A 25,877-nucleotide genomic window follows, 5' to 3' on the forward strand; every position below is an offset into this window, starting at 1 on the left:
ACCATCCATCTTGTTTATATCTTTTTGAAGGTGCGGCCTCCAGAATTGTACACAATATTCTAAATTAAGTCTTACCAAAATCTTATACATGGGCATCAAAACCTCCTTTTTTCCAACTGGCCATAGCTCTCCCTATGCACCTTAGCATCCTTCTAGCTTTCACCATCACCTTTTCAACCTGTTTGGCCACCTTGAGATCATCACATACAATCCCACCCAAGTTCCACTACTCTTTCATGTACAAAAGGTCTTTGCCCCCTAAACTGTGCTGTTCCCTCGGGGTTTTTGCAGCCCAAATGCATGACCTTGTATTTCTTAGCATTACATCATAGCTGCCAAATTGCAGATCATTCTTCAAACTTCGCTAATCCCTTCCTCATGTTATTCACACCATCAGGGGTATCTACGGTAAAGAGGGAGATGACGGTCTTGGGTATTTACTTGGATTCCGTTCTTTCAATGGGGAAGAAAATCCTTAAGGTTATTCAAGGAGGATATGCAAAATTATATCTTCTATATAGGTTGAAATCAATGCTTCTACCATGCGATTTTCGATCTGTTGTCCATGCATTGATATTGACTAGAATAGATTATTATAACATGCTTTATCTTGGTTTGACTAAGATGAAATCTAAATCCTTCTAGCAATTGATGAACTCTCCACAAGGTTGATTACTGGTAAACCTAAGTCAGAACATATTACTCCAGTTCTGAAACAATTACTGTACATTGACTTCCAGTAGAACAGCGAATTCATTACAAAGTGCTTTCGACTGTGCACCAACTTTTATATTTGTCTGTTCCATTATGTTTTCAAAGTCTCTGGAAAATCTTTCGACCAGGTAGAAAGTTGAGGTCCGAGGGAGGGAAGAGGTTGATTTCTGACAAGGAACATAGAGTTCATTACGTAAGATTGAAGGTGTCCATGTTCTCCATAGATAGCATAAAACTTTGGAACTCTCTTCCTGGAGCTTTGATGCTATGTACTGACCGCTTGATTTTTAAGAAAATGCTGAAAACACAATTGTCATGGATGCTTTCATGTAATATATGATGGGAGAACATTGACCTTATGGTTATTGTAACTGAGATTGAGAGAGATAAAGGAAGGAGGATTTTGAATTTGATAAAGTAACTTTATAACATCATGTTACTGAGAGATGTAAACAAATTGATAGTGGAGAACTGGTGGATATTGTATACTTGGACTTTCAGAAAGCGTTCGACAAGGTTCCACATGTAGGAATTCTCAGGAAATTACAAGACCATGGAATAGAGGGAGATATACTAAGATGGATAGGCAAATGGCTAGAGAACAGAAAATAGAGAGTGGGCATAAATGAGAAGTTCTCAGAATGGGAAAAAGTGACTAGTGGTGTACTCCAGGGCTCGGTACTTGGCCCCATCTTATTTAATATTTTCATAAATAACCTGGAAGAAGGAACATCCAATGAAATCATCAAGTTTGATCTGACCTAAACTGGAACCAATTCACTACAATCGACTGGAAAACCTTCAACAAATACTACAACAAATACACTAACTCCTTCTGCAAACTGGATACCTGCCCCCCAAACGTTATGAAAATTACTCCGATCCACTTCAAAGCCAACATGCTAACGTGGGTTAACTCCCTACTATCCTCAGGAAATTTCCCACCAGAGCAAGGCCATATTATGATAACCCCAATCATAAAAAACGTGAAGGAACCTCCTAACGCCCCTTCTAATCACAGACCAATTGCTAGCATCCCTCTATTCACCAAAATAGCTGAAGGGGTAGTAAAAGCTGAACTCACCGCATACCTGGAAAAATTCAACATTCTAAGTGACAATCAATCGGGCTTTCGCGCGGACCACAGCACAGAAACCATTATAGCTTCCTTACTTGACCACTTGCACACACTCTTTAGTCAGGGCTCCAGTGCCCTGATCTTGCAACTTGACCTGAGCAGTGCGTTTGACCTAGTCGACCACACCATTCTCCTAGAATGCCTGGCCCATTTTGGCATCTCCGACCAGGTCAACTGGTTCCGTGGGTTCCTACGAAACAGATCCTACAGGGTACTCAAAAATGACTCTTTCTCTTACAGCTGGGATAACTCCTGTGGTGTTCCGCAGGGCTCCCCCCTGTCCCCCACCCTGTTTAATATCTACCTCGCCTCCCTGGGTAACCTCCTACATAAACTCAAGCTCAAATTTTTCATTATGCAGATGACATCACAATAGTCATCCCTCTAACCAGTCTCTCCCAGGAACTTCTCTCCTAGATCACAAGCATACTCAATCAGATAGAACTCTGGATGCTTTCCTACAGACTAAAACTAAACCCTGACAAAACAAAATTCTTCCTGGCCACCCCCAAAGACAAAATCAAAGACACCACAATCCAAGTGAAAGGATTGGTTTTCCCACTCGAACAAACGTTAAAAATACTGGGAGTCACGCTAGACAAACATCTATCCCTAGAAAATCACACCGATCTCACTGTCAAGAAAAGCTTCTCGGTGCTCTGGAAACTTCGCACCATAAAAAAAATACTTTGATGACACTGCATTCCGCCTACTAGTACAATCCTCCATTCTAAGCTTAACTGGATTACTGCAATATCATTTACCTGAGCTCCACGAAGAAAACCACCAGAAGACTAAAATTGATTCAGAACACAGCCATCCACCTCATTTTCGGCCTGCACAAATGGGAACACATCACTCCTTTCTACCACCAACTACATTGGCTACCTTTCGAATTCAGAGTCCTTTTCAAATTCGCCTGCTTCTGCTACAAAACAGTATTTGGTCTATCGCCAAGATACCTCTTTCCCCACTTCGCTATGAATTGCACCAATAAGAAATCCCGAAGAATTCACCTGTTCGCCTTCCCCTCCCTAAAATTATGTCAGCTCAAAAGATTCCTCGACAAAACCTTTACCTTCCAGGCGGCTAAGCTGAACCCTTGGTTCATAGACAACCCCGCAAAAGACAAAGGCGCGCGCCGACAACTGAGCGCAAGACGGAGGCGCGCGCCAAAGAAAATTACAGTTTTTAGGGGCTCCGACGGAGGTTTTTGTTGGGGAGCCCCCCCCAGTTTACTTAATAGAGATCGTGCCGGCGTTGTGGGGGGTTTAGGGGGTTGTAACCCTCCACATTTTACTGTAAACTTAACTTTTTCCCTAAAAACAGGTAAAAAGTGAAATTTTCAGTAAAATGTGGGGGGTTATAACCCCCCACAACGCGGCACGATCTCTATTAAGTAAAGTGGGGGGTTTCCCCCCCACACCCCCCCCCCCCCGTCGGAGCCATAAAAACTGTAATTTTCTGCGGCACGCAATTGTCTGCGCGCGCCTTTGTCCCGGCGCGCTTTTGACCTGACACCGAACCCTTGGTTAGCCCAAATGATGCTCAAGGCCCCATCCTACCTCGACTTCAGAAAACTACTCAAAACGTACCTATTCCGCGAACAGGACCCTTAACCCTCATTCCCCTGCAATAAACTAACTCCCGCCCTCTCCCCCCTCCTTCCACTCTTCCCCTTCCCCCCTCCCCTCCTTTGGTTCTCTCTCTCTCCCTCTTACCTTCCAATCCAACCTTCGTCGTTGCTTGTAACTGATAAAATTCTGATAAAATGTTCCAACATATCCTTCCTCGTTGCTTGTAACGCCGACAAAATGTTGTAAATCCGTGTTCAGATCGGATCTTAATTAAGTGATGTGAACCGTCTAGAACTCCTTGGGTATGGCGGTATACAAGAACATAATAATAATAATAAAAGTTTGCAGACGACACAAAGCTATGCCGGGCAATCAGATCGCAGAAGGACAGCGAAGAACTCCAGAGCGACTTGAATCAATTGGAGAAGTGGGCAGATAAATGGCAGATGAATTTTAATGTGAAAAAATGCAAAGTGATGCATTTAGGCAGAAAAAATAAAGATCACAAGTATAGTATGTCAGGTGTAACTCTGGGAAAGACCGAACAGGAAAAGGACCTTGGTGTACTGATAGATAGGACCCTGAAACCGTCGGCGCAATGTGTGGTGGCGGCGGCGAAGAAAGCAAATAGAATGCTAGGCATGATAAAGAAGGAAATTGCGAGTAGATCAGAGAAAGTTATAGTACCGCTCTACAGAGCCATGGTCAGACCGCACCTGGAATACTGCGTCCAGCATTGGTCTCCATACCTAAAGAAGAATATAAAACTGCTAGAGAGGGTGCAGAGATGAGCAACGAAGCTAGTGAAAGGTATGGAGAACCTGGACTACGAGGAACGACTTAGGAGACTGGGGTTGTTCTCTCTCGAGAAGAGGAGACTGCGAGGGGATCTGATCGAGACTTTCAAAATACTGGAAGGATTTGACAAAATGGAGCAGGCAAAGCAGTTATTTACAATGTCCAATGTGACATGGACAAGAGGACATAGACTGAAGCTGAGGGACGAATATCAGGAAGTTCTGTTTCATGCAGTGAGTGGTGGACACCTGGAATGCTCTCCCAGATGAAGTAATTGCAGAATCCACCGTTCTAGGATTTAAGGGTAAACTAGATGCACATCTCCTTAAGAGTGGCATAGAGTGATACGGGGAAGGGTAAATTAGATGCACATCTCCCTTGAGAAGCATACAGTGATATGGGGACTAAAACTATGCCAGGGTACACCACGTGTGCGGATCACCGGACCCAGGGTCTTATCCGGAGATGGCAATTATTTTGTTCTTATTACTGTTTTTATTAAAATCTGAGCTAAATGTTGTTTGAATATTATGTATGTTCTTATGTAAACCGCTTAGATTTAAGCGATCTATAAATTTTTAAAATAAATAAATACTTTATTGCAGATATTGGTATCATCTGCAAAGAGGCAAATCTTATCTGACAGTCCTTCAGCAATATCACTTACAAAAATGTTAAAAAGGCCACTGGTATCATCCCTTTCTTCAGAGCGATCTCCATTGACCACTACCCTCTGTCGCCTTCCACTCAACTAGTTCCTGTCCCAGTCTGTCACTTTGGGGCCCATCTTGAGAGCACTCCGTTTATTTATTAGATGCCTGTGTAGAACACTGTCAAAGGCTTTTCTAAAATCTAAATACACCACATCTAGTGCACTCTCTACATCCAATTCTTTGATCACCCAGTCAGAGGAGATATGATAGAGGTCTGTAAAATGCTGAGTGGAGCGGAAAGGGTAGATGTGAATCACTTGTTCACTTTTTCAAAAAAATACTAGGACTAGGGGGCATGCAATGAAGCTACTAAGTAGTAGATTTAAAACAAACTGGAGAAAATATTTCTTCACTCAACTTGTAATTAAACTCTGGAATTTGTTGCTGGAGAATATGGCGAAAGCAGTTAGCTTAGCAGGGTTTAAAAACATAAGAACATAAAAATAGTCTTACTGGGTCAGACAAATGGTCCATCAAGCCCAGTAGCCCGTTCTCATGGTGGCCAATCCAGGCCCCTAGTACCTGGCCAAAACCCAAGAAGTAGCAACATTCCATACTACTGATTCAGGGCAAGCAGTGACTTCCCCCATACGCCATTATTGAGATGGCTTTGAGAAATCCACTGTTCATTCCTAGGATAAGCAGCATAAAATCTGTTTTGCTCCTTAGGATCTTGCTTGGTACATGTGACCTGGGTTGGTCGCTAGGCTTGGTGGGCTTTCGGTCTGTCCCAGTATGGTAACTCTTATTTTGTGCTTCCTTTGCAACTCAGCTAATATAGACCTGAAGTTAGGTCATTAGAGGAAGCTGGTGAGCAATGACTGAAGCTCCTGCTTCCAGGAACTATGAATATCATTTCTAACCCTGGCTTAAAAAAGGACAGAACTGTGATTCAAACCCAGGTCTTCCCCATAGTAGTTCAGAGCATGGGCCATTAAGCCACACAGGTGACTCCTACTTTCATTTGTTTTAATCTATTTTCCCTCCCAAAACTTCATCCAATCCAGTGAATTTCAATGGAAAGTTAAGGCCTGCCTAACTCACCCCACCTGTATCTTTGTATCCCATTAATGGGTTTTTTTTTTTCGTCTGTCCTTGACATCTAACTTTTTTTTTTTAAAGGCCACTTTTCTTCTGATCTTCCTCTGCTTTTTAATTGAATTTGAAAATCACCCATGTCTACTAAAACCAGAAAGGGGAAGTAAAGTTCTTCCCAGCACCTCCTTTTCAGCTATATATAGATACTACATCTGTGAAAGATGGTGAGCTGCAGTTTCCGGAATGTCACGCACTGCTACTGTAGCTTGCAAAGGCAGTAAGGGAGGACTAGTGAAGAGACAGACAGCAGGACATGAGAGACCACCAAACAAAATCTAAATATGCATCTATTAGATAATATAACTCTCGCCAGATACACGCCTAGTATTTTATCAAGAGGAGAATCCCAAATTCTTCTTGGTGGCTTATGGTCGTTCTAGGTAAGAGTCGACTTTTTCTCTGTGCCGTGCAATTTCTTTGCCGTGTGCTGTTTTCCTTTTGACAAGCTCGACAGGTCTGCTGAGGAGATAAAATTTCCAAAAGGGCTCGAAAGGCAGGTGACCTGAGAGGAAAAAGATGGCCTTTCTCCAAGCGATTTGGTCAATTTGGGAATCTCAGAGAGGTGATGTAGAAAAGTCGGTCTTTAAGGACCTCTTTCACTGAATGAATGAGCATCTGCTGTCGGAAATCACAGGTATGGCAAGCGAAATCTCTGACCTAGGTGTAGAAATGACTGTATTCTTCCTGCTATTGCATTTGTCTCCGGTTTTTTCTTTCATTAACAGTGTGTGGCCTAAATTTAACGAGCTTGGTGCTTGGTACCTAACTGTTAAACCCAAATATAATTACTGTCATGCAAACTACCCTGTGTTGTGCGCTGAGTTCATGCTTCCATTGTTGACAGTACAAAGAGAGGGTGGCATGCGGTGTGATCTGTGATAGTCCGGATTATGGGGCAACAGGGAAGTAGCCTGCATGTGGCTGGGCAGCTGAGGTGTTACATTATGTTCTTTACTGTATTTTAATCACGTGTCCTTTGTCAACTGGTGCCTGCCAGAGCCAGCATGAGCGTATCTCAGTTGCATGAGCATTACCATAAAGACGGGCACCGTGCAAATAAACCACGTCCCCAAGCACAGTGCATTAGACTCAGTTTACAGTCAGACTGTAATAAATGCAAAACACAGGGACACCTGATCCGTACCTCCCAAACATTTCCAATGCGATGCTGCAAATTTTGTGGAAATTTCCAGATTTTGTTGTGATCTCAAATATAGTAACTAGAGACTTTTTTTTTTTTTTTTTTTTGTAACAAGAGCTGGTCTTAGTTTTTCTGTGAATAAACTTGTGGTTATTTCACATGCATGAAAGCCAGAATACTGCAAGCTAATGTTTGCCAATTCTACTTCAGTGCCCCTTTGCACTACGATGAAAAAATATTTTTTTTCAAAAAAATTATTATTATTTGGGGGTTTTTAAAAAAAAAATTCTTTATTCGTTTTTGACATCGAATACATAGTGCAAACATATGAACACTCAAGTGATATAACATACTGCACTCTATTCCAATAAATAATATAAAGCTGTTTACCCTCCCTCCTCCCATTCGAACCCTCCCTCCCGCCCCTCCTGGATGTGTATAACAGTCTTTCATGAATCAAAGGGAAATAGCGAAAATAAATCACAATCAAAATTTACAATATTTTGTTAACGGGCCCCAAATTTCCTTAAATTTGCTATGGTGTCCCCTTTGTACAGAATTAATGTTCTCAAACTTATAAATCTGGCATAATGAACCCCACCAGAAACTATAATTTAAGTTATCCCAATTTTTCATTATCAGTTGCGTGGCTACTCCTGTCATGATAAGGAGCAATTTATTCTGGTTTGAATTAATTGGTTTCTTGGGTAACAATATCGTTCCAAACAATATTATATCATATGATAATGAAAATGGAGCTTCCAACTCACAGCTTTCAAACAATAGCTCAAAGTAAGTTACTGTTAGGTAGAAAAGATAATGTCCCAGTTCCCTAAGGGCTTACAGTCTAGGTCTATACCTGAAAATGAAGTGATTTGCCCAAGGTCTAACCAGCAAGCAAGCAAAGACTAGTTCCCGGCTACTTTCAATCTGCCGAGTAGGCTAGTCCATGAATTGCAAACCTGCAGGCATGGAGAATTAAAGTCATTTACTGAAGGTTGCATAATCTGTGGTAGCTTCTCAAACTTACACCTCAGCTCTTTGCCTGCTACTACTGTTTATCATCTCTTTAGCACTGAGAGACGTACACAGCACTGTACATGTGCATTTAACATGTAATAGACAGTTGCTGCTCAAAAGAGCTTACAATCTAATTTAGACAAAGAAACAGGACATGTGGAAGGGCATAATCAAAACCAACGTCTAAGTCCGTTTTCGGCCAAGGGGGCTCGTCGCCCAAAGTCGGCAGTGTGCAAATTCCATTCTCGAAAAATATGTCCCAAATTTTTTTTTTTCTTCAAAAGTCTACTTCTACGTCCAGCCATTTGATCTTCCAGACCGTTAGTCCGTCTATCTTTATACATTTTCGTCCAAGATATTGACCATGTTCCAAATGCATAGAACAAGACCTTTTAGATGTGGAAGGGGCCAGCAAAGTGATGGCTGGCCACCCAGATATGGCAACGGAGTAGTGGGACACCTTACAGGGCACTTATGTGAACTTCACAAAAAAGGGTGCTACATAAACATCTCACCACAACTCCCTTGCAGGTCATGGTGAGTCCCCCAAAACACCCCCAAAGCTTACTATACCCACCTGTCTACAACCCTAATAGCCCTTATGGCTGCAGGTGGCACCTATATGGCAGTACAGTGGACTCATATTTTCCACCATGAATGCAATGGTTCGAGTGGCTTATGGGCCTGGGCCCTCCACTCTATGGGTCACTAGCCTCCCCCCAGCCTATTTTAGCCACCTCTGTGCAGCTCTAGTAGGCTTTCCTATGCCAGGTGCTGATGTTCTGGAGGCAGATATGTATGTTTTTATTCAGATTTTTATGGTGGGGAGGGGGGGGTCAGTGATCACTGGGAGAGTGTGTGGGGGTCTGTACTTTGTGTCTCCAGTGGTTATCTGGTCACTTTGGATACCTTTTGGGCACTTAGACCTGTTTTTAGATCACCTACGTCACAACGTATAAGTTCCGTCCAGGCAGCCTTGTAAAACTTTCAATTATCCCTGCAGTACGAATAAGGTTAGGTATTCTCACATCCTGCCGGTCCACATAAATTTCCTGTCGGTCCACAGGGCCAGCATATGCATCAGGCCCAAAACAGTGTTGTTCAACCGCCAGTCCACGGTGCGATCGATGTGGCGTTATCTTCAAGCCAGCTCCTTCTTCCTAACTGATTCAGTGCACAAAGCCATGGGCAGTGGCTCCTACGGGCATCCTGCGCCTGAACCGGAAGCCTTCTTTCTGACTTTGCAATGTCAGAGGGAAGGCTTCCAGATGAGGCACTGGGGTGGGGTGGAGATTGGGTAGAGATGAGGCAAGGGATGTGCAAGGTGCAATTAGTACTATTATGGGGGCGGGGTCTGGGGTGGAGATTGGGTAGAGATGGGCGGGGTCTGGCCCACAACTTAGCCCGGTGTTCTTCAACCGCCGGTCCATGGACCGATGCCGGTCCACAGAATAATTATTTTATTTCTACCGGTCCATAGGTGTAAAAAGGTTGAAAAACACTGTCATAGATCATTGATTATTTGCTGAGTGAACAAGAATTACAATATACTATTAAGCTTAGTGGTAGTTTAAAAAAAACAGCAAGATGGGGCGACCCGTAAACTTTGCTTAACTAAAACTTTGTGTATTTTTCATTTTTATAGAAAGGAATAAAATTATCCTTTAGGACAAACAAAGTGTGTTAGTTAATTTTTTGGACCACCCTAAGGGACTGGGGAGTTTCTCACAGAAAGAATGCTAAGATGGACACAGGTACCTTATGGTGAGCGGGAGTTGCCCAGTGATGCAACTACCGGTAATCGATCACCCCTTCTCCAAAAAGCTTCATAAATACAAATTAAAATCGATGGTGAGATAGGAGAGGAGGTCAGGTATATTCAAAAATGCTCCATCTCACGTTAAAATTGAAGTGTTATCATAGATTAATCTACTATTACAATATGGCAATTTTTCTGCTTAGGACATATAATAATTACTCCAATCATTTAAGGATCCTAGATGTTCAACATCCTTAGTGAATAATTACAGGCTGATTGCAGGAATTCCTTTCTTGATAAAGCTTATGGAGGGATTAGTGAATCTATCACGTAATGATTATCTTGAACAATTTACACTTTTACATTTTTCTCAGTCAGGCCTTCATCTTTACCATAGGGCTAGATTCACAAAGCAAACCGATCGTGTACTGATTGGTTGTGACCCCGGCCCGATTCACTTACCTGTCTTCCGACCATCTTCCGATCCGCGCATGCAAATGAGGGCAACGGCATGCAAAATAGGCAGGGACGCGATTCACTAAAGAAAACCCTGCAATACCGACTGGGCTGGCCGATCAAAAAAAAAAGCAACTGCTGAGGACCAGTTACTCAAGCCCTTTCCGACTGCCCTGCTCTCTGCCCTGTCAGCCCCTATCCTGCAGCCCCGAACACGCTGCCTGCCTTCCTGCCCCGAACTCTCCCACCCTTCTCCGCACTGCAAGCCCATGGTTTTAACCCGCAGGCTTAAGTGGGTTAAAACCACGGGCTCCCAAAAGTTTCTCGATCCGCCTAGTTCCCCTATTTCATCGGTCGCCTAAAAGTTCCTCGATCGCTCAAAAAAATAGAAGGAAAAAAAAACCCAACTCCGACAGCCCGGAGTTCCTGCACTTTTCAACCTTTATTTAGCTCCTCTGGGATTTAAGCTTTCCTCCTTAGGAATAAAACTGCATAGTTATGTGGATGATATCTATATAATAAAACGCTAAGCACGCATGCGCACTCTTACCGCGTGCTTCCCTGATCCCTGATCTGTCGGTCCGTGGCCGGCAAGAGTGCACATGCGCACTTACTACGTCACCACAGGTGGCAGAGGGAGCGAACGCGGAGTCCTGCCGTCGCTTCCTGAGCCTCAACCGTCAGTCTCCTCCTTCCTGCCCGCCTCCGGCCTCTGCCCCTCACCATGGCAACTCGGCTTCACTCTGTCGCAGACCCCTGAAGTTTACGATATCCAGGAAAAACGGCACTACTGGCCGAAGTTTATTTTTAAGTTTAAAGGAGCAGCAGCGGCTCCTCTCACGAGCCGCACCTGCATCGGAGAAGGCTTCCGACACAGGCGGCGATCGTGAGAGGAGCCGCTGCGGCACCTTTAAACTTAAAAATAAACTTAGACAGGTAGTGCCGTTTTTCCTGCTTTGCCCACTCTTCTCTTCACCGTTCAAACTCCGGAAGTGCTCCTCCGAGACAATTAGCCATCTATCTGGGATGTCCACAGAGAAACAAAGGTAGCAAGCCCAGTTAAACGTTTGCCAAATTAGCTCCACTCCAGCAACAGCGGAAGGTGAGTTTTTCATAATTGTGCGACCGCAGGAAGGGAAGGGGGGGCGCCAAGGGACTAAATAGCAGGCCAGAACGCAGGAAGGGAAAGGGGGGTAGGGGAAAGGACGTGCTGTGGCTGCTGCTCAGGGAGAGGGGGGAATAAATGCTGCTGATGCATGGGGGGCAGGGAGAGAGACAGATACAAAGAAAGACAGACAGACAGCGGGAGGGAGAGAGACAGAAAGAAAGACAGACAGACATATTCTAGCATCCATTAGTGTAACGGGCTAAAAGACTAGTTACTATAATAGTTCTATTGAAAGAGTTTACAAAGGACACACTTATCAGTTATTCATGTCATCCTGGAGAGTAGAAACATGGATTAGAGATTCCAGGTTGAAATTTAGGCCCTGTTTTACTAAGATTCGCTAACGCATCCATAGACTAACATTTATTTATTTATTTAGATTTTTATCCCGTCCTCCCAGTGGCTCAGAATGGTTTACAAGTAAACACTCACAATGGAGTGAATTGGACATACAAGATTATACAGTAGATTTAAATACTTGGACATACGAGACTATACAGCAAATTAAGAACAGTAGTTTAGATATAAGTAGTTTAGTTTAGATACAAGTTATTTGAGTATAGGCTGAGAATGGACTATACAGAAATTTAGGCAGAAGATTAGAATGGAGAAAGAAGGGTAGAGGTGGGGTTTTAAGGGGGTTGGGTGACCTTTAGTTGAAGAGGAGGGTCTTTACCATTTTCCGGAATGTCATTAGTGAGTTCTGTAGTCTGACTTGAGGGGGGAGTTGGTTCCAGAGTTGGGGAATGAAGTGGCTGTAGGAGCGTTTGCGGGCGGTTTCTGAGAGGAGGGACCTTCCGGGGGAAATGCATAGGCGTATCTCCGTTTCTGAGCGGAGGGTGCGGGTGGGGATGTAGATGGGTAGCTTGGATTTTATGTAGGAGGGGGTGGCGGCATAAATTCTTTTGTGTGTTATTGCCAGGGCCTTGAATGCACAACGTTGGCTAATTGGGAGCCAGTGTTCAGCACGGAGTGCTGGGGAGATGGGATCATGGTAGTTGAGGCTGTGTAGGAGGTGGATAGCTGCATTTTGGACCCGTGTTAGCGTGTAGCACGCACAAATTCAATTAGCGTGCGTTAATCGGTTAGCGCATCTTAGTAAAACAGGGCCTAAATTTTTTCTGGCCTCGCCTTCTGACACGATCAAGGAAAGTTCTATAATATTAAATGGCATAATTTATCCTATTTTACCAGTTATAAAAATTTTGGGACTCCATCTTGATTGTAAATTATCATTTGATTTCCATATTAACTTCCTTGTTAGAAATTTTAAGTACCTTGGATTATTGTAACATTCTTTATTTAACAATTTGCAAGAAAAACACCCCCCCCCCATTCACACCCCCCCCCCCCGATCAAAGAAGTAAAACGGAAAAAACGATACGATGGCCTCCTAGCCACTCAAGCAGCAAAACTAGATAACCAGATCTCCAATCTACTGATATCTACCCCAGACTACAAGATGTTCAGAAAAGAAATAAAAACTATACTCTTCAAGAAATTCCTGAAACAGTCCTAACATCACACTTACCGTCCTACCTCCATCTTCCTGCCACACTAAAGCTACCGGATTCCTCTTTACCTCTCTAGAAATGACAAATATTCTTCCATTGTAACCCACCTTCTATAATTCTTTTGTAATCCGCCTTGAACTGCAAGGTAATGGCAGAATAAAAAGGTTGCAGATCGTTCAGAATACCGCTGCTCGCCTGATTTTCAGATTGAGAAAATCAGATCATGTGTCTCAGTATTATCATAGATTGCACTGGTCATCGATTGAGGCGAGAGTGATATTTAAGTTTGGTCATGCATGCTTTAAGGCCTTGAGTGGGTTAGTACCTAGCTACCTTCTCGATCACTTTGAATGTGCCAATAGGAAACGTTTGCGTGAGCTTCGATTCTTTGACATTCATTTGATACCCGCTCAAACTCAGGGGCGGAAAATTTCATGGCGACACCAGAAAGTATTTCTTCACAGAGAGAGTGGTTGATCATTGGAACAAGCTTCCAGTGCAGGTGATCGAGGCAGACAGCGTGCCAGACTTTAAGAATAAATGGGATACCCATGTGGGATCCCTACGAGGGTCAAGATAAGGAAATTGGGTCACTAGGGCATAGACAGGGGGTGGGTAAGCAGAGTGGGCAGACTTGATGGGCTGTAGCCCTTTTCTGCCCTCATCTTCTATGTTTCTATGATGGGTCATTTGGACTTTATCTGCCATCATGTTTCTATAATCAGAAAGTTCTATGACATCACAATGCAGGTGTAAAGAGCCTTAGCCTATAGGAAGAGGAGATGCAAATGTTAAGAGCCTTAGCCAATAGGGAGAGGAGGAGAGAGTGGCTGCTGCAGACACCAGAAAGTATTTCTTCACAGAGAGAGTGGTTGATCATTGGAACAAGCTTCCAGTGCAGGTGATCGAGGCAGACAGCGTGCCAGACTTTAAGAATAAATGGGATACCCATGTGGGATCCCTACGAGGGTCAAGATAAGGAAATTGGGTCATTAGGGCATAGACAGGGGGTGGGTAAGCAGAGTGGGCAGACTTGATGGGCTGTAGCCCTTTTCTGCCGTCATCTTCTATGTTTCTATGTTTCATCTTTCAAAGGATGAATTTATAAACGATTCTTTAGTAGACTTTTATCATATCAGGCTGGAATGTGGGACAAACAAATTGGTTAATCTTATGGCAATTTCCGTTTCTTATCAGGCTTTAAGAAAACACCTAGAAACATTTTTGTTTGGCAAATATTTTGAATAATTTGATGTGATCATACTGAGAATGTTCCGTAATTTATCTTTTTTTAAGCGCACTGAACCGAGAGATAGCTGCGGTATATGAGAATTTTGTTGTTATGTTAAATGCATAAAATTAAAAGCTGGAATGAGAAGAAACAACAACACAATGAAACCGTATGAAGGTTCTTCTCTGAAAGAATTAGACCCATGTGATGTACAGAAATAAGGCTTACAAGTGAAAATGGGACAGATGGAAAAGATGCATCGCAGAACAGAGTTGGAAAAAGAAAAGACAGAAGCAGTTCCAGAAAAGATAATCAGGAGAATACTTGTGTGAAGAGGAAGCTAAGGGATGTAACAGGGAATGAGAAATGGGGAGGGAGCAGATGTACAGACAGCAGAGAAAGATATTTAGAGGAGGCCACCTGGGGGAAGTTATTGGGAGGACAGATGGGTCGAAACATATGGCTTTTCTCAATTTTCTGCTGTAATCATACATCCATTTCCAGTAACTATTGTTTGATGCCATGTCATTGTAAGACCAGAAGGCCATCGAGGAGAACCTTCTGATGTCCAAACAGCTCTTTCACCACGTTGAGACCTTGCAATCTTTTTCAACGAGATTTGGATTCCTTCATGAGGACTATAATTCAAATTTTCTAAAAACTTTTTCTACGGTAAAAGAATTTGGGCATATTTGTATGTAACAAAATCAACTCAGGAAAGAAGGAGGCAGTTTTTGTCCTTAAGGCAGGAAGTTCTATCTTTGGGAGCAACTTTTTTGTTAGCCTACCCTTGTAAATGTGTTGTAAAATCCGTACAAGTTAAATATGTGTTTTTTCAGCCAGACCAGCTAAAATTTTTTCTGGAGCTAAAAAAGATAACCTGATGGAATAGGAACGGCGAACTGGAAATTTAAATAGCAAACTCGCGCTAAGCTTTACTTTGTTAAATTTTTTCTTTTGTTCCTTGATTAAGGAATGTTCTTCTCATTATATTGGTGGGGTTCATAGACAACCCCGCGACAACTGAGCGCAAGACGGAGGCGCGCACCGAAGAAAATTACAGTTTTTAGGGGATACGACGGGGGGTTTTGTTGGGGAACCCCCCCCCCACTTTACTTAATAGACATCGCGCCGGCGTTATGGGGGGTTTGGGGGGTTGTAACCGTCCACATTTTACTGTAAACTTAACTTTTTCCCTAAAAACAGGGAAAAAGTGAAGTTTTCAGTAAAATGTGGGGGGTTACAACCCCCCAAGCCCCCCTCAACGCCCCCACAACGCGGCGCGATTTCTATTAAGTAAAGTGGGGGAGTTCCCCCCACGCCCCCCGATCGGAGCCCTAAAAACAGTAATTTTGTGCGGCGCGCACCCCCACACTGCGCTCAATTGTCTGGGCGCGCCTTTGTCCCGGCGCGCTTTTGACCTGACACCTATTGGTGGTAACTCCACTTATGATATTGGGGTCTAAGGAAGGTTAGGTAATTTTCTCAATTGTGTATAACTTTGATGATATATATTTATTTTATTCTCCTGTATTTCTTTAACAAGAAGTTTATTTTCTTGTAAATTTGATTTGGAAAACTGATAAATAAAGAATTAAAAAAAAAAAAAAAAGACCTTGCAATCTTAAGAAAAAAATGGCTGGATATCTTGGTGTCCTGTTTCCGTAGCCAAAATACTTATTAGATTGTAAGCTGTTTGGGGAAGGAGCCGCCTTTAGCTGCATGTTTGTAGGGAGAGGCTGGACTAGACTTGGCTTTCTTCTCATTGCGTGCATGAACTTGTGATTCTGATTTCTTACTAAAATCGGAACCATAAGTCCATGAATACAATGGGTGGGATATGAGGACTGGTCCATCCTCTCTCTCGAAGCAACACTACAATCGCCGTCGGCGCCTTTTTTAAAATCCTGGACATGATCGAAACAAAGTTGATCTTTTACTCCCTAAGTCACCCTAAGTTACCTCCTTCAGGAACAGGCCAGGTCTCCCACCATGTTATTCACGGTTTTGCCATAGTCACGATGGTTTTTAATAGAAAACAACAAATAACATATGAAAAAGTTATTCGCGGTTTTTCAGTATTTGCGGTTCTGTTAATCCCCTATCACAGCGAATAAGGAGGGAGAAGTGTATCATAGTCTTGTATTCCTTTCTAGTTTCACTTTCAGGGGAGGGGGAGGGGAAACAGTAACCGTTGGGGAATTCTGGAGGAGTCGTGTCTTAATCCCTAAAGTGATCAGCTGCTCAATCAGAATGCCTTTTTTTTTTAAATCCTGGACATGATTGAAACAAAGTTGATCTTTTACTCCCTAAGTCCTCTAAACCAATACAAAGTCACGCTAGCCGTACAGTAAAAGCCCCAAAGCCCTATAAATCCCTATGGGCTTCGGGGCAGTTACCACGGCGGCAACCGCTAGCATGGCTTTGTAAAAGGGGTGGGGAAGTGGGTGTAATTTAGGATGACCTACTTAGACTAATGATCTAAGACTTAGACATTTTGTCCTGTGTTTTACCCCCCTCCCCCTCCCCCACCTAGTGCTACCCAAAACACGCCTCCTACCTGCCTCCAATAAGCTCCCTTGCTTTTTGGACAAACTGCAGCGTTAGATGGGATTTTTCCTGCCTTTTCAAAATTGCTATTTGGACATTTTAGGGGGGGGGGGGATAGACCTTTATTGGGGCATTTTGAGAGATCTACCATGTTTCCCCGAAAATAAGGCAGGGCCTTATATTAATTTTGAGTCCAAAAAATGCACTAGGGCTTATTTTTGCGAATGTCTTATTTTTTTCATGTCCAACAATCATCTCTCCCTTCTTCTCCTCTACCCCAATTCTTCCTCTTTCCTTTCTCCTCCCCCCGCCCATCTGCAGCATCATTCCTCCCCTCTCCCCATCCCCTTGTGCAGCAGAACCCCCACCCACCCTCCCACCATGAGACTGACATACCTCCGCTCCGTGGCCTTCTAGAGCAGCATAGGTGGGGGTTGCTGAATTGATGAATCCAATTTTTTCAGCAAATCAGGCAGCACTAGTGTCAGGGTTGGAGACAGGGACGTTTGGGGGGAGGGGGGTCGATCTTAGGTAGGGCTTATATTAGCATCTTTAAAAATCATGCTAAGGCTTATTTTCAGGATAGGTCTTATTTTCGGGGAAACAGGGTATGTGCTCAGAGTCTGATTAGAAAACCCCTTCAAATCAGGCCAAGCTGCAATATTACTGCTGTCTTTTGACTGCGTCTGAAGATATTGATCAAGGGAATCTCTCTATCTGAAACACTTAAAAATATTCTTCGCTGTACAGAAGTTATCATCGCTGTCGTTATCATCTGCATTAGAAGCAGTGTGGTCTAATTTATCACTTGCATCTTTATCTTCATTATCATCATCACGCTGGACAATTACAGAGACAGCTCTCATAAAGTTAGATTCATTGTCTGTTCTAAGAATTTCTCATCTGACGGCAAACTGTTTGAATATCTTTGAGAGCCGATGCGAGAAACTCAAACGTCTTGTGGCCTGACATGCACACTTCCTCTCTAAAGATTATCAATCTAGTGGACAGTTACCCCAACCTAAAATTTTTCCATCGGATGACCACAGGTCTGTTGTGATAGAGAAATATCTGTTCACCAAGAACTGCAACCAGTCTCAGCTTTATCTCTTATTTCAAAATGGCCCAGCTCATCACTGGCTGGAGACGAGTAACCAGTTCACCAAACACAGGCGACTGCACTGTTCTCATAGGCTAGATTCATTGACCAGCAAAATTTCAGATGAAATGATCCATTGCTTGCATGAAGAGGTTTGCAATAGCAAAATCCGGTTCCAGGATTTGCTGTTTGATTTTGTTTATTGAGGAATTGTCATGTACCTTGCTTTCACTTTAAAAACTTCTTTATTTGCTAAACACTTCAAAAATTAATTTCCAGAAACTTAGTCTTACTCTTTATGTAAGTTAATTATTGTAAACTGAGTCGAGCTTTCTTAGAATGATGACTCGGTATATAAAACCAGGCCTTAGATTAGATTAGATTATTTCACTTTTATTTTTTGCTTTTAACTGCAAGCATCAGATGTAACTAAGTAAAAGCAGTGAAAATTGGTGAAATTATTTACTTCTTTATAAGTAAAAGTAACAAAACTTTTACTTAAATACAGTAATTAGTTATATTTACTTGGTTACTCTACAACACTTCCTGGGGCACTAGAGGGTTAAGTGACTTGCCTAAGAGCGCGTTCAGTTATGGTGGGATTTGAACCAAAAAATAAAAATTGAACTGACTCTTCAGATAGTCTGATTTTGCTTTTTTTTCTCTCATTTGCGTTATTCTTCCACCAGATTACGTGGTACTTTATTTCTACACTAGTCTTTAAGCCCGTTACATTAACGGGTGCTAGAATATATGTATGTCTGTCTTTCTTTCTGTCTCACTCCCTGCCCTTGTGTCTTTCTTCTTTTATTTCTGTCTCCCTCCCTCCTATTATTTGTCTTTCTTTCTATTTGTCTCTCTTTCTGCCCCCTATGCAGCATTTATCTCCCCTTGTCCACTTTCCTGTACAGTAGCCATATCAGCGTTCCCTCTCCCTCCATTTCCTTGTGCATCAGCATTTCCCCCCTCCCTATTTCCCTGTGCAGCATTTTCCTCCCTCGGGCTAGAATATATGTGTGTGTGTCTGTCTTTATTTCTTTCTCTCTCTGTCTCCTTAGCCACTTTTTCCTGTCCATTCTCCCTTCTTTTTACCTCCCCTGTGTCCACGACCACCCCTTCACTGCTCCCCTTATCCAGCAGCAGCCCTTCTCCCTTTGTTTTACCTCCCCCCTGTCCATCAGTACCTCTTCCTTCTCCCCCTGTCCAACAATAGGCATCCCTTCCTTTTTCCCCCCTGTCCATCATCACCTCTTCCTGCTCCCTCTGTCCAGCAGTAGGCCTCCCTTCATTTCCCCCCCCTTCCATCAGCATCTCTTCCTGCTCCCCCTGTCCAGCAGTAGGCCTCCCTTTATTTTTTCCCCCTGTCCATCAGCATCTCTTCCTGCTCCCCCTGTCCAGCAGTAGGCCTCCCTTCATTTTTCCCCCCTGTCCACCACCACCTCTTCATTGCTCCCCTTATCCAGCAGCAGCTCTTCTCCCTTTGTTTTACCTCCCCCCTGTCCATCAGCACCTCTTCCTGCTCCCCCTGCCAGCAGTAGGCCTCCCTTCATTTCCCCCCCTGTCCATCAGCAGGTCTCCCTTAATTTCCCCCCTGTCCATCTGCACCTCTTCCTGCTCCCCCTGTCCAACAATAGGCCTCCCTTCCTTTTTCCCCCCCCTGTCCATCATCATCTCTTCCTGCTCCCCCTGTGCAGAGTTTTTTAATTACTCGGATAGAGTCCTTGCGCCCCCCCCCCTTCCCTTCCCTTCCCTTCCCTTGTAAGTCGGCGATTCAAGAAGCCTGTGCAGCAGTCTTCACACGCTGCTTCGGGTCCTTCTACTGCGCTTATTTGCTCTGCCGCGTCTCTGATGACATCATCAGAGACGCGGCAGAGCAAATCAGGGCAGTAGAAGGGCCTGAAGCAGCGTGTGAAGACTGCTGCACAGGCTTTTTGAATCGCCGGGTAGGTATTCGGGTCAGCGGCAAGGGAAGGGGGGTGAGCGGCAAAGAACTCCTCTGGTCTGTTGCGGAGGGCGGCCCGGCTCGATTTATTGATTCGTTGGGGGGGGGGAATGCGCTGTGTTGGGGGGAAGGGTAGGCAGACGCGGGGACCGTCCAGTTCAAGAGAGGAGCCGGGGGTGAGGAAGGCCGCCGCAGGTATGGAAATTTTTTTTTTATTTGAAAGCCGCCGCCGGGGCCGCGCATGCGCAATTATTTTTTTCGCGACAGCTCAGGGAACACTTTTTTTTAGTGCGCATGCGCGGCTTACCATTTTATTATATTAGATTTTCCACAGTTTAGAGCAGGGGTGTCAAAGTCCCTCCTCGAGGACCGCAATCCAATCCACTGTTTTCATTGTATGCAAATAGATCTCATACATATTCATAGTAACATAGTAACATAGTAGATGACGGCAGATAAAGACCCGAATGGTCCATCCAGTCTGCCCAACCTGATTCAATTTAAATTTTTTATTTTTTTTTTCTTCTTAGCTATTTCTGGGCAAGAATCCAAAGCTTTACCCGGTACTATGCTTGGGTTCCAACTGCCGAAATCTCTGTTAAGACTTACTCCAGCCCATCTACACCCTCCCAGCCATTGAAGCCCTCCCCTGCCCATCCTCCACCAAACGGCCATACACAGACACAGACCGTGCAAGTCTTCCCAGTAACTGGCCTAGTTCAATATTTAATATTATTTTCTGATTCTAGATCCTTTGTGTTCATCCCACGCTTCTTTGAACTCAGTCACAGTTTTACTCTCCACCACCTCTCTCGGGAGCGCATTCCAGGCATCCACCACCCTCTCCGTAAAGTAGAATTTCCTAACATTGCCCCTGAATCTACCACCCCTCAACCTCAAATTATGTCCTCTGGTTTTATCATTTTCCTTTCTCTGGAAAAGATTTTGTTCTACGTTAATACCCTTTAAGTATTTGAACGTCTGAATCATATCTCCCCTGTCTCTCCTTTCCTCTAGGGTATACATATTCAGGGCTTCCAGTCTCTCCTCATACGTCTTCTGGCGCTAGCCTCCTATCATTTTCGTCGCCCTCCTCTGGACCGCCTCAAGTCTTCTTACGTCTTTCGCCAGATACGGTCTCCAAAACTGAACACAATACTCCAAGTGGGGCCTCACCAATGACCTGTACAGGGGCATCAACACCTTCTTCCTTCTACTGACTACGCCTCTCTTTATACAGCCCAGAATCCTTCTGGCAGCAGCCACTGCCTTGTCACACTGTTTTTTTTCGCCTTTAGATCTTCGGACACTATCACCCCAAGGTCCCTCTCCCCGTCCGTGCATATCAGCTTCTCTCCTCCCAGCATATACGGTTCCTTCCTATTATTAATCCCCAAATGCATTACTCTGCATTTCTTTGCATTGAATTTTAGTTGCCAGGCATTAGACCATTCCTCTAACTTTTGCATATCCTTTTTCATATTCTCCACTCCCTCTTCGGTGTCTACTCTGTTACAAATCTTGGTATCATCTGCAAAAAGGCACACTTTTCCTTCTAACCCTTCAGCAATGTCACTTACATACATATTGAACAGGATTGGCCCCAGCACCGAACCCTGAGGGACTCCACAAGTCACCTTTCCTTCCTTCGAGTGACTTCCATTAACCACCACCCTCTGGCGTCTGTCCGACAGCCAGTTTCTGACCCAGTTCACCACTTTGGGTCCTAACTTCAGCCCTTCAAGTTTGTTCAACAGCCTCCTATGAGGAACTGTATCAAAGGCTTTGCTGAAATCCAAGTAAATTACATCTAGCATATGTCCTCGATCCAGCTCTCTGGTCACCCAATCAAAAAATTCAATCAGGTTCGTTTGGCACGATTTACCTTTTGTAAAGCCATGTTACCTCGGATCCTGTAACCCATTAGATTCAAGGAAATACACTATCCTTTCTTTCAGCAACAGTTCCATTATTTTTCCAACAACTGAAGTGAGGCTCACCGGCCTGTAGTTTCCTGCTTCATCCCTGTGACCACTTTTATGAATAGGGACCACATCCGCTCTCCTCCAATCCCCAGGAATCACTCCCGTCTCCAGAGATTTGTTGAACAAGTCTTTAATAGGACTCGCCAGAACCTCTCTGAGCTCCCTTAGTATCCTGGGATGGATCCCGTCTGGTCCCATCGCTTTGTCCACCTTCAGTTTTTCAAGTTGCTCATAAACACCCTCCTCCGTGAACGGCGCAGAATCTACTCCATTTTCTCGTGTAACTTTGCCAGACAATCTCGGTCCTTCTCCAGGATTTTCTTCTGTGAACACAGAACAGAAGTATTTGTTTAGCACATTTGCTTTCTCCTCATCACTCTCCACATATTTGTTCCCAGCATCTTTTAGCCTAGCAATTCCATTTTTTATCTTCCTCCTTTCACTAATATATCCGAAAAAAATTTTATCTCCCTTTTTTACATTTTTTGCCATTTGTTCTTCCGCCTGTGCCTTCGCCAAACGTATCTCTCTCTTGGCTTCTTTCAGTTTCACCCTGTAGTCCTTTCTGCTCTCCTCTTCTTGGGTTTTTTTATATTTCATGAACGCCAACTCTTTCGCCTTTATTTTCTCTGCCACTAGGTTGGAGAACCATATCGGCTTCCTTTTTCTCTTGTTTTTATTGATTTTCTTCACATAAAGGTCCGTAGCCATTTTTATCGCTCCTTTCAGCTTAGACCACTGTCTTTCCACTTCTTTTATGTCCTCCCATCCTAACAGCTCTTTCTTCAGGTACTTTCCCATTGCATTAAAGTCCGTACGTTTTAAATCTAGGACTTTAAGTATCGTGCGGCCGCTCTCCACTTTAGCCGTTATATCAAACCAATTGGGGAAATCCTGAAAACCCGACTGGATTGCGGCCCTTGAGGAGGGATTTTGACACCCCTGGTTTATAATAGCTCAACTCCTCTTTTGCTTACCCTGCCATTACAATTTGGAATAATTTACATGTTTATATTAGGACTGATATCAATTACCTGTACTTAAGGTTTCATAAAAATTTGGAACCTTTTTTTATATGACTTGTTGTAATATTCGTGTTATGAAGATATTTTAATTATTGATTGTTTTTGTTTTCCGTAGATTTTTACGGCCTCTTTGAATGTAAATCACCTTGAACCATTTTGGTATAGTGCAATTAATAACTTGTGTATTACATTAGATTAGTTATTAAATCCCATGTTGTTCCATCTCCTACACACAGAAAAACTGATGAGTAATTTACATAGCAGGCTAAGAACTTAAGAATTGCCGCTGCTGGGTCAGACCAGTGGTCCATCGTGCCCAGCAGTCCGCTCACATGGCGGCCCTCTGGTCAAAGACCAGCGCCCTAACTGAGACTAGCCCTACCTGCGTACGTTCTAGTTCAGCAGGAACTTGTCTAACTTTGTCTTGAATCCCAGGAGGGCATTCCAGATTTCTACCACTCTCTGGGTGAAGAAGAACTTCCTTACATTTGTACGACATCTATCCCCTTTTAACTTTAGAGAGTGTCCTCTCGTTCTCCCTACCTTGGAGAGGGTGAACAACCTGTCCTTATCTACTAAATCTATCCCCTTCAGTATCTTGAATGTTTCGATCATGTCCCCTCTCAGGCTCATCTTTTCAAGGGAGAAGAGGCCCAGTATAAGAATTTGGAGAACATGGTACAAATATGCCTCAGCATGTATATAGGTGGAAGGATCTTTTGACGCTGTATACCAACACAATGAAGAAGGCTATTTGGGGGGAAACATGGTAGTTTTGTTTGTTTTGGGTTTAAAAAAAAATAAATATTTGAGTTAGGATATCCCAGGTCGTATTTTGTTATTTGTTAAGATGTACGAAGCTATTGCTCCATAATGATGTAAATGATTTGTCAATCGTAAGACTTATGTGTAATTATGCATGTTTTCTGTATGGAAACCACTGAGATCTCAGGTGGCATATAAATGTTTAAAATAAATAAATCTGCTGCCTGCACTGGCCTCAAAAATTTCCCTCTGCCAAGTCCCACCAGAGAGAAAACAGAAAGTGACATCAGCGAGGGAGTGATGACAGTAGAGGGAAGCCTGCAGCGCCAATGCAGGCACCCAGATCTAATTTGCTGCTGCTGCTGGCAAAGATTCTGAGGTAGATCAGGATAGGGGGGGCCAAATACTCGATGTGAAGGCAAGAGAGAGGAGAGCAACTGAACTTTTGAGGTGGGCCAGATAGGGCAGGCCTGTGCCCACCCAGGCCCATTTGTTCTGCTCCTGTCGGCCAGACTTGAGGTTTGGGAAGGCTGTCTACGAGAGCAGAACAATTCCAAGAAAAGAAAGGCACCAGATTCATTTTTTCTGTATTTTCCTGTTTCATTTAGGTAAAGAAAAGATGGATGAAGGCATGGAAACGCTGAAGGATGAGGAAGAGGAGGCACTATGGGAGAATGTGGAATGCAACCGACATATGCTCAGCCGCTATATTAACCCAGCCAAACTAACCCCCTACCTGCGTCAGTGCAAGGTCATCGATGAGCAGGATGAAGAAGAGGTCCTGAGCTCCCCCATGCTGCTCTCTAAAATAAATCGCTCCGGTAACGGCACTCAGCCATTTCTTTGTTGGTTATAGAGCTGCAAGGCAAAATGTGGCCCAATACAGAGGCTGTGTAGCGGGATTGTGCGAAGTGTCTTAAAGAGAAACGGTTCTTTACAATCACTCGGGTTGTCCCAGCAAAGTAGCCTGTAATTGCAAGCTGGTGATGCTGTGTGAGCTAGGGCCAGGCTGGCCACTGTGGCGCTACCCATTCCCCTGCCTTTGCCAGCTGGCTTGAAGCTGCTGAGTGTATTTGAGCAAAAAGCACGCTATCTAGGGCCAGGAGTTACTAAAGGTCTCTGCTAGGGGGGGGGGTGTGTGTGTGGAGACTTCATTAAACAGCGTAAGAGCTTGAAACACTTTTAACGCGCATTAAGGGGCTGATTCTGTAAAGGACGCTGGTCTCAGTGGACGCCTATAAAGAGGATAAGAATCGCACACCGGTGTCCACTGCAAAATCGCGTCTGCACTAACGGATAGATGCCTAACCCCGCCTAACCCTCCTGATTCTCTACCTGGCACCCATGTCACTGGCACTGGTTACAGAATCGCATCTGCCTGATTGAGGGATTCCTTGCCATTAGCTGGTCACTGCAAGGGAATACCCGAATAGCTGAGGCCTCCACCAAGCTGGGATCCCTGATTGGGTGGAAAATACCCCTGCCACAATCAGCTGAGTGGCTGCAGCCAGAGAAACCCCCCTCCCCCCCTGCCAAGTACTCCCAAAATCAGCAGGAGGGATGCCCACTTCCTCCTGCTGCCCCCCCCAGAACCCCCAACATCCCCTCAACTGGTGACACCCCTGAACCTCCATACCCCCTCACTGACACCCCCACTAACATACAGCCCCTCCCCCGGTATCTCCCCAGCATTCTAGATCCCTATCCCATACCCCTAAGACCATCCCGACATCCCCCACTCCCGTACCTTTAATGAAGAAAGGCCGGCCAGAGGGATGCTTATTCCCTCCAGCTGGCAGGCCTGCCTCTGCAAAATGGCGGGCCTTACCCTTCCGGGTGCATCCTGGGATGTACCAGGAAGGGACCTAAGGCCCTGATTAACTCAGATGCCTAAGGTTCCTCCCTTAGGAGGAACTTGTCGGGGGTCCCCTGCCATAGCCACTCAGCTGATTGCAGCAGGGGTATTTTCCCCTAATCAGCTGAGCCAGCAGGACTCCCCAAAGCAGTGGCTTTGGGGAGGCCTGCCAGCTCAGCTGATCGGGGATTCCCTTGCTGCAATCAGCTGAGCCAGCCACGTCTAATTTTAGCTTTTGAAATGTAGGCCAGCATTTTACTGGCCTACATTTCGGACGTTCGGGCATCTGTCGTGGCCATAGGGAGAAGTCTAGGGCTGCTTAAGCTCGC

The 25,877-nt window shown here is 44.2% G+C and overlaps 1 protein-coding gene across 5 annotated transcripts in view; it reads left to right on the forward strand.

Moving 5' to 3' along the window:
- Positions 1-25,877, forward strand: part of CARD11 (caspase recruitment domain family member 11) — a 163,007-nt gene that overhangs the window by 40,150 nt on the left and 96,980 nt on the right. For 3 of the 5 annotated variants that reach the window (XM_033914546.1, XM_033914548.1, XM_033914547.1), the window contains exons 1-2: positions 6,378-6,418; positions 24,302-24,514. In XM_033914546.1, coding sequence (XP_033770437.1) covers positions 6,406-6,418; positions 24,302-24,514 — 226 coding nt within the window. In that variant the 5' untranslated portion in view covers positions 6,378-6,405. Of the gene's footprint in view, positions 1-6,377; positions 6,419-24,301; positions 24,515-25,877 lie in introns of those variants that run through there. The other 2 variants (XM_033914550.1, XM_033914549.1) reach the window with 1 other exon arrangement.

The sequence above is a fragment of the Geotrypetes seraphini genome, chromosome 11, assembly GCF_902459505.1.
Source record: "Geotrypetes seraphini chromosome 11, aGeoSer1.1, whole genome shotgun sequence".
NCBI classification, from domain to species: domain Eukaryota; kingdom Metazoa; phylum Chordata; class Amphibia; order Gymnophiona; family Dermophiidae; genus Geotrypetes; species Geotrypetes seraphini.